Source organism: Phragmites australis, chromosome 1 (genome assembly GCF_958298935.1).
Source record: "Phragmites australis chromosome 1, lpPhrAust1.1, whole genome shotgun sequence".
Taxonomy (NCBI): domain Eukaryota; kingdom Viridiplantae; phylum Streptophyta; class Magnoliopsida; order Poales; family Poaceae; genus Phragmites; species Phragmites australis.
The window spans coordinates 35931307-35941202 of NC_084921.1; the positions used below are offsets into that span (position 1 = coordinate 35931307).

At 46.8% G+C, this 9896-nt stretch overlaps 1 protein-coding gene across 1 annotated transcript; it reads right to left on the bottom strand.

Annotated features, from left to right (window-relative positions):
- Nucleotides 1-1440: 1440 nt before the first annotated feature.
- LOC133916901 (protein trichome birefringence-like 38) lies at nucleotides 1441-6743 on the bottom strand. Its single transcript, XM_062360790.1, has 5 exons — nucleotides 6248-6743; nucleotides 5972-6143; nucleotides 2319-2491; nucleotides 2034-2192; nucleotides 1441-1906 (listed from the first exon to the last, which is right to left on the bottom strand). Exons 1-5 carry the CDS (start codon nucleotides 6619-6621, stop codon nucleotides 1615-1617), a joined length of 1170 nt encoding a protein of 389 aa, XP_062216774.1. The 5' UTR covers nucleotides 6622-6743; the 3' UTR covers nucleotides 1441-1614.
- Nucleotides 6744-9896: the final 3153 nt, after the last annotated feature.

Sequence of the window (9896 nt, forward strand, 5' to 3'; positions counted from 1 at the left end):
TAACATCGTCTAGAAGAGGGGTGAATAGGCACCTTATAAATTTCTTGTAAAATAGATGGCATACTCATTGTTCATCCAACGCTCCTTAAAAATGCACAAACGAAAGCATAAACTTTAGAGCGACAAAACGAGAAAAAAAGTTCCAAGGCAACATGACTCCACGGATGGAATATAAACCATAGGCTCTATTTAAAATTATTTCATGTGTCTTTGAGCACAAAAGCTTGAAATTTGAACAAAGAACAAGTAAAAAGACAGTCATCGAAAGAAGCAACTCTTCAAGTTGATGGTCTAGACACAAGGGGATTCAAAATCCTCTCAAATATAATGAGTATATAAACATTTATGCATCTAGCAATAAGAAGAACAACTTTGTAAGGTTTAAAAATCGCATCTCAAAGGCAAAAATAAAAATCAACAGGAAAATCACAACCAAAAAAGGAAAACTTGTAAACTTGCTAGGGAACTAATAGAAAAAGACTAGAAGGAGAAGAATTCAAGCATATGCAAAAGCATAAACTTCATTACTCAAAGAGGTCGGCCCTATTTAGACGGATTATAAGGATTTTTCTCTCAAAAACTCTCACATATTACATAGACTAAGCACTCATCTTTCTCTTCTTAAAATCCTAGCATTAGGCTCTCAAATGGGTGGCACAAATAGCTCAAATGGTTGGTTGCAACTCTCACATAGCCTTATCCCTCTATTTATAGGTTTAGGAAACTTTACTCCTAACTGTACTAACTTGTTACCAAAATACCACTCTCTTGTATTGCACGTCTATCTACCACTGAGAGTATTTTGATTTATTTCTTGTTTCGTCCATCGAATGACCACGATACCTTCATGATTTAGCTTCACCTCAACACAAGATTCGCGATGGTGCCACATACTCTAATCCTCTTATGATTTTAAGGTCTAACAGTGAAACCCTTTGCACGCTTCTCAAAACATAACTCGCCACTTGCTTACACCTTAAGCAAACGTTCTGATATCTATATGTGTATTCCATCTTGCGATCCTGACCGTTGGCAAATTTCTCCCACTCTGGATCCCTCGAGCCGCTTTGTCACTTGTACCGATATCTCTTTCGCTTGACTTTATCAATATGCCGTCTTCATCATCTGTTTCATGCTTTACTTGACCTCACTATGATCACCTTTAACTTTGTTCAGCCTCCTTGATCGTCCGGCACCAAGCACCCGTTTAGCCCGATCACCTGTCGTCGACCGTCAATTTGTATCCATCACCTGTATACCATAAGACAAGCAAACACATTTCTCTAACTCCAACTCCAATTAGTTCATAATCAAAATACTCAAATCAAACTCAAGCAATCTAAAACTCGATAAAAAAAATCAATAATCTTATCAATCACTCATCATATATAAACTAAGATATATTTTAACTTGATTTCTTGTTGTGATACGTATTCCCGAAGAACAAAGAAAAATGATTCTATAATATTGCATCAAATCGAATTGAACAACAAACGAATCGCCAATTTAAATACTCCCCATACAACATTACGAAACAGGGCGTAAAAAAATCAAAATGGCTTAGCTTGTGCCGATCGAATCAGCTAGTATTTATTCTTTAGTTTTGCCCCGGCCCTATGCAAGGAGCGACGCGTACAGGATTTGGTTCCACGTGTCGGGCACGCCAGCGAGGCACCAGTGGCTGCAGTCGTTGCCCGGGTGGCCGCCGCTGTAGGAGGACGGGTGCCCGTCGCGCCTGAGCTGCGACAGCAGCGTGATATCGAGCAGGAACACCGGCTTGGACATGCCGCTGAGCGCGGCCCTCACCGCGCTCTGCGCGGGGACCGGCCCGGCCGGGTATGCCGACCCCGCGATCGGCTGCGTCTGCTGCGCGCAGCTCCTGGATCCCTCGCTCCACTCGGCTCCGCTGCAAAAGAAAGCGTCGGCGTCGGCGTCACAACTCGGGTTACGGAGCAAGTGGTGGTGTTGCTGCGTTTTTTTGGAGCTGAGCTTTTGAATCATGTGGTTTTGGGCTTTGGTGGGTTTCTTCTTACTTGTAGTGGGTCGGAGAGATGCCCTGGAAGTAGACCTTGGTCCTGGAGGTGTCGACGTTGGAGTCGACCCATCTGGCCCATGTGGACATCCCCTTGGAGAAGGCCGTGAGCCGGTCCATGTCCTTTATGACCTGCTCTCCGTCTTGCACAAAGTCCCATCTGGATCAACACCGCCACCAAAAACGATGGACAAAATAAAGTTGTGATGGTGAGTTAAAGGCAGCAGGCGGTATGATGGTTTGTTTGAGAAAGCCTAACACAAGAAAGAGGGTGTTCTCTACGTACGGTTGGTCCCTGCCGGTGTGCGTCCACCAGTGCCAGGTGTTGAAGATGAGCATGTCGGCGCCGAGCCAGGCGTCGCCGGTGATGGAGTCCAGTTTGAGCACCCGGCCGACGGATTCCTCGACGATGTCCACGAGGTAGGTGCTCCGGTAGTACGCCACCGACGCCCCGTAGTCCTGCAGCCACCAGACGACACACGCACGTTAGTTGCCGTGCGGTCGGCAACAAACTCTTGCCCGATCGACCGTGCCGGTGCGCCTCACCCCCCCCCCCCCCCCACATGCCTCCAAAACAGAGCAACATGCACAAAGCTCCAGACCTGTCGGCGCCAATCCAGTGGAGTCTAGCATGGCTACTATCTCGGCTTGTCTGCATCTCGCGGCCAAAATCCAAAATTAGACAATATACGCGACCGTATTTACCGAAATAGACAACATGTTAGCGTATTTACAATTTTAGCATCCGTATTCGGCACACCGTGTGTCGAATATGACACTGTAGCTCATATTCGGCACACGGTGTGCCGAAAATGACACTGTAGCATATTTTTCGTCACACCGTTTGCCAAAAATGGACTGTAGCACAGTATTTCGGCACACGGTGTGCCGAAAATGGACTGTAGCACCGTATTTCGGCACACCGTGTGCCGAAATACGGTGCTACAGTCCATTTTCGGCACACCACACTCCGAAAATGAACAGTAGCGCGCGTGAACAGTAACAGCAGTGCGTTTGAATTTCGCTTTTCCTTTTTTCCAAAACGGTGGTCTTCTGTTACTCCAAAAATGTTAAAACTTTTTTTACATATTTCATAATCCATGTGCAACCCATTTTAGTTGGATTCACCGAAAAATCCTTTGTATATTTAAAACTAAAATTCTTCAAAAAACACTACTTTTATAACTTGTAATAATTTTTAGTGTCTCAAATAAATTCCCAAAAATTTAGAAAAATTCACTAATATTCTTATTATGTGATGGACTAATTTCTAAAATTATTTTTAGCCCTATTTTATATGATGAAAAAGTGAGTTCTTTTGTAATGCTTCATTTATATGTATTTTTATCATTTCATGTAAATGAAGCATTACAAAGTAACTCATTTTTTCATCATATAAACTAGAGCTGAAAATAATTTTAGAAATTAGTTCATCACATAATAAGAATATTAGTGAATTTTTCTAGATTTTTGTGAGTTTATTTGAGACACTAAAAATTATTACAATTTATAAAAGTAGTCTTTTTTGAATAATTTTAGTTTTAAATATACAAAGGATTTTTCGGTGAATCCAACTAAAATGGGTTGCACATGGATTATGAAATATGTAAAAAAAGTTTTAACATTTTTGGAGTAACAGAAGACCACCGTTTTGGAAAAGAGGAAAAGCGAAATTCAAACGCAGTGCTGTTACTGTTCACGCGCGGTACTGTTCATTTTCGGAGTGTGGTTTGCCGAAAATGGACTGTAGCACCGTATTTCGGCACACGGTGTGCCGAAATACGGTGCTACAGTCCATTTTCGGCACACCGTGTGCCGAAATACTGTGCTACAGTCCATTTTCGGCACACGGTGTGCCGAAAATTATGCTACAGTGTCATTTTCGACACACCGTGTGCCGAATATGAGCTACAGTGCCATATTCGACACACGGTGTGCCGAATACGGATGCTAAAATTGTAAATACGCTAACATGTTGTCTATTTCGGTAAATACGGTCACGTATATTGTCTAATTTTGGATTTTTGCCGCATCTCGCTGGTGCGAATGCGATGTCACGGCTGCCGTAGGCCGTAGCACAGCAAATGCCCGAATGGGCCCAAACGATCGGCACAGAACTGCGAGCCCATTCCTTTGTTTTGGTTTTCTTTTCTTATTTCTTACTATATGGCCCGTATTTACATTGCGTATTTGCATTCTGCAAAGTAGTAGAGCGACAGCAAACCGGGGCCGTTAAGCGGCATCGCATGCAGTGCGCATATTGCTGCATGCTTGCACATATAGTAGTAGCATTCATGGCGGTGATCATTGTTTGGCGATTGGCACCCACAAAGTGGGCTAATCCTTTTGCATCTGAGAGTAGGATCTATAGTTTAGTTGCGCACAGGCATGCATGATAGGGAAGGAGAGATTATTGCTGAGGACGACTACGTCCTCATCTACAGGAAGGGGTGGTTCAGCTGTCCGTATCATCTGAAATGCGAAAGTGACGTCTAATGCAAGGAACGGGCCCCGAACAAACGGCGCTGGCTAGATTATTTTTTCGGGCAGTTTTAATTCATTGCAACATCAGCTCAGTCTACCTACATTGCTTACAATTAGTACTAGCATGTGGCAGTAAACAGGGAAATGCACTAGTATGAAGTTTGGTTCATCAGGCACAGTCTTTTTTTTAACAATGATGACAAGAGTATGCATGCTCTGCTGCCATCAAGTATCAAATTCAGCACTCGCTAAAAATCAAGATCGGAGGAGATCAGTTAATTTAAATCTATCGTCTACTTACACTTCGTTATGATTTTTGTGCTCAGTTTTGTTCCTTCTGAAACGAAGTTCAATTCTGCTCCAGATCCCATGAACAGCCAGTACAAGCACGGCACAAGTTAATTTTGGTACCACGTCCTAAAGATGGTTGGCTGCCTGCTTCGGTACAGAGCCTAGAAACTGCAGATTCCCCAGGAAGTCACCGTTGCACATCCCATCCTTAGACGTGCAGTTCAGGCAAGTCCAGCGATAAATCCCGCACTGTCCGTGTTTCACTTGCCCATGCCTGCATATTTGGTAGTCCAGCAGGCTCCAGTCCACAAGCAGCCTTGCCTACCAGAGGACCCGGATTCTTGACCCATCTTACAGTCACTTGCGCTAATGCTCTGTTTCGATAGACGGCCTGGCCTGATTAAAATAGAGGAGATACCTACACGTCGTCTAAATTAACATTCACAAAGTAGCAATATGATCGGCCTAAAAACTCCCATGTGCCGATTCTCTGCAGCCTACTCAATCTACATACATAAAAAAAGGATTGCGTCTGGAGGACAGAGAATCGAACGGTTTGACCCTTGTCAGTGGATCACGGGGTACGACCGATTAGCAAAACGTCAAGCGAAAAGTGGAACGGGCATGATGCTTTGCGCTGTCGCTCCCGTGGCGTCTGGCTCTGGCTCCAGCTCCCTCACTCTCGCGCGCACATGAGCGAACAGGCGCGCGCGCCGTGCCGGTGCGCGTCCATGTGATGGTCGAGCAAGCTTCTACCTAGTGGGACTGGCTCCGCAGCTCAGTTGCGCTACACCACAGCCTCCATCCGCGCGAGACAAACACGCCGTTCCACCGGTGGTGCCCGAAAGCCTGCGGCCGGGACTCCAAAAGGCCAGCACAAGCACAAGCGCAAACCTTTTTCGAAAGCTCGTGGCTTTTCAGTTTCGCACTCGTGATTTCAGTGGTATTAACAAACAAAACCCTAGGGCCGATCGATCCCTTTCGCCAAAAAACTTACTAGAACGTTGACCTAACCAGCTGTGCTAGTCGGATAATTTGCATCACAAAAATCTAAAAGAAGTATACTAGGGCTAGTAGTTGTAGCCTCATTTTGTGCTGAGCTGCTGATGCAATGGAATGGAATGGTATATACGGGACGGCAGGGAGGTGTGTATCTGTACGCACCTGGAACGTGACGGTGGAAAGGGGGTTGCCCTTCGTGTAGGTGATCTTGGAGGCCGGCGCGGCCGCGCGCAGCATGCACGCCAGCGACTGCCACTGGTTCAGGCTGATGGAGTCCCCCACGAACAGTATCTTCTTCCCCTTCCATCTGCTCAAGAAGTCTTGCCCGTTGAACCTGGCATTGATAACAATGGCAAGCGCGCCATTTTATCACATCAATTAACGCGCCAAAGCTTGCCAAATCAAGATATCATTGACCCGGTGATTGAGGAAACATACCTTGGGAGCTCGCAGGAGGCGGGGCGCCACCGGTACTTGAGGTAGAGCTTGTCGGGGCGGCCGTACTTCTGGCAGTCGAACTCCGGATCCACGAAGGAGCAACCCGCCGTGTCGTACAGCGGCAGCGTGTCGTCGTACACCCAGCTGCCCTGGAACATGTTGCACGACGCCAGGCCGCTGCCGGGACCGCCCGCGCCGCTTCGCGGGCGTCGTCCAGCTCCTCCTCCGTGCCGCGTGCTGTTGTGCTGCCTCGCGGGCTTGTGCCGGATGCCGAGCGTGCCCGTGCTCGCCGCGGTGCAGCACGCGTGCAGCAGCGAGCACGCGACGGCGAGGAGGAGAAGCAGGCACGGCCTCCGCTTGGGCGCCGGCGCCATTGTTCGGCGCTGTGGAGTGGGGTAGAGAGTGACGAGTTGGGGGGACGGACGGATGAGGCCGGCGCAGCGAGCTTTATAATTGAGGAGCCGGACGAGTTTTACGCCTTTTATCCGGTCAGCTTTTTCTGTGGGCAGGCCGGATATTTCACTGGTTAGATTCTCGGAGTCTCCTGGCAAGTGGGTCCTACGCCGTGGAGGAGAAACCTTTTCTGCTCAGGCTGAGTTGGACAGTGGCTGCTGGCGGACTGTGAATCTGTGATGATGATACCGATGGTGAGCACCACGTTTGGGCATAGCCGCAAGAGTCAGATGATGGTCGCCGGCCGGGGAGTCCACGGCCCACGGCGTCACACTGTCATTGCCACTCTGCCAGGCGCGTATATCTGAACGGTCCGTGAACAAACTACTACTACTACGTCGTGTATTGCGTCCATGGATCTTGAGATTTCTTGCATATGGGCACTTCTCTGGCTGATCAATGTGCATGGTTATTTTTGAGCCGGTGCGTCTGATACATGCATCATGTCTTCTTCCATCCAAGTGTAAATGCCAAGGAAGTGAACCTATATTTTTGCACCCTTCCTAGATTCCAGTCAATCCACACAATTTTAACGCTGATGAGCTTTAGGTTTAGAAAGGGTTGATTGAAAGGTTTTCTTCATCGATGGGCCTAGAGAAGCTCCTAGGAAGTAGACAGGCTATGTGGAGGAGGCAGACAGCGTCCATACCATCTGCAGGGGATGGGGACGAGCACATGAGAAAGATCGAGGGGAGGAGGAAGAACAATTCTAGACTAGAGGAAGAAGGCTAAATTCATGCCATCTAATCCTAATTCAATAGTGGAAAAGCATTGTTAAAAAAACAAGAGATTATAAAATAGCATCACCTATATTTTTTACCGATGATATTTTCCAATATAGGTATTTTTACGATGGTATCTACCTAATTTTGCATTTTTATTTACATGCACTATCTGGTGCATCAGCACAAAGGTGTGCGTGCATTAACATTTAAAGACCCAGGGGTCTCGGTCGAAGAACTAGATAGATTTTCGTTGCCGAGGTGTCTGTATGTGCTTTGTAGAGCATGTCATAGTCAAAATCTAGTCAAACATGTCGACCAAAGAAGCAATGCATTCTTCATAGCTAATCAACGTTTTTGTACAGGTCAGGTTAATCCAATAGTCGATGCTCCTTTTCCACAATCTTTTCGAGTCCCTTCCCAATTCCTAAGAACCAAAAACTGAACTTTTCAGTTTTCTCTAGACGACTGCCTGAAAGTGTGAAATATTGGGGCAATCACACAATACGTTATACGGTGAACCATGGGTTACATACACAGGCACAACCCTTCCAAATCATAATCAACCGTTTTATAGAATCAAACCTAGGAGATAAAGAAGGGAGGGGCATGATGGTTGCATACGCCCAGGATATGTGTGATCCGCATGTTCCTGTCTAACACTCCCCCACAGTCGTAACGGCAGAATGACGAACGTTCAAACTTGACCAAAAATCTATGAAGACAGACGTAGATAGACCTTTGGTAAAGATGTCAGTGTACTGGGAGGACATCAGTACATGAAGAACACGAACGTCACCAAAAGCGAAATGTTTCTGAACAAAGTGCAAGTCGATCTCCACATGCTTAGTCAGCTAATGCTAAACCGGGTTGTTGGAGAGGTAGACAGCGTTGACGTTATCACAGTAGGCTATCGTGGCACGCCGAAGAGGACTGTGAAGTTCCTATAGGAGATGGCGCAACTAGCTAGCTTCTGCAACACCATTGACCACCGCACAATACTCGGCCTCGGCACTGGATCGTGACACTATGTTTTGCCACTTTGAGGACCAGGAAATCAAATTATCACCGAGGAACACAGCATAGCCCGAGGTAAACTTACGCGTGGTGGGGCAGTCAGCCCAATCTACATTAGAATAGACAACCAGCTCAGCAGGCGAGGTCCTGTGAAGAGAGAGACCATAGTCGAGTGTGCCCTGAAGATACCGAAGAATGCGCTTGACCAAAACGAGGTGAGGCTCACGAGGGTCATGCATGTAGAGGCACATCTACTGAACGTCATATGCAATGTTAGGATGAGTGAATGTCAGATATTGCAAAGCCCCAGTAAGACTACGGTAATACATTGGATCAGCCACAAGAGCCCCATCACTAGAAAGATTGGAGTGGGTGTCAACCGGCATGCTGCACAGCTTGCAGGCGGTCATCCCCGCACGCTCCAAAATCTCTAGCATGTATTGGCGCTGAGAGAGAAACAGGGCACCATCTTGGCATGTAACAAAAACCCCTAGAAAATGATGAAGCGGACCAAGATCCTTCATGGAGAACTCACTATGAAGGGCGCTGATGGTCCAACGAAGTAGTCCAGCAGAGGAGGAGGTCAGCACAATGTCATCCACATAAAGCAGCAAATACACTATATCGGTTCCACGGTGGAAGACGAATAGGGATGTGTCAGACTTGGCCTCCACAAAACCAAGAGTCTTAAGATGGTATGCAAAACGGCTATACTAAGCACAGGGTGCCTGCTTCAAACCATAGAGAGATTTGTTGATGTGGCAAACATGATCAGGCCAGGCAAAGTCAACAAAACCAGACAACTGAACACAGTAGATTATTTCTGAGAGGGTTCCATGGAGAAAAGCATTCTTGACATCCATCTGACGAATCGACCAGTCTTGAGAAAGAGCCAAAGTGAACACAGTACGCATAGTAGTAGGCTTGACCGCCAGATTGAAGGTCTCATCATAGTCGATGCCGAGTCGTTATGTAAAAGCACAGAGAATCCAACGTGCCTTGTAACGATCAAGAGAGCCATCAGAGAAAAGCTTATGTCGAAAGATCCACTTCTCTGTAACAATGTTGACGCCAGGAGGACGAGGAACAAGGTCCCATATATGATTGGACTATAGAGCATCAAATTTCTAAGTCATAGCGGTGCCAATTTGGATCAGTCAAGGTGTTGTGGAACGTCTTCAGAATAGCTGAGACTACGGAGACATTTAGGTTTATGTGGTCCACAGGGAGGCAAAAACTGGACTTCCCGCGGGTTCCAGAGGGCGCATGGTGCACCAGAAGATACGTCGGTTCCAGGCATGGGCATGACAGGCCGATCGGCGCTGCTGGCAATAGCCAACAGCAAGGAGCCGACGGAGGCAGTAGAACTGGCCGAGCCGAAGGGCACCGGAGGAATGCCTGCAAAAAAACATGGCCCAATGGGTAGTGGAGAGGAATCCATATCTGCTAAAAAATCA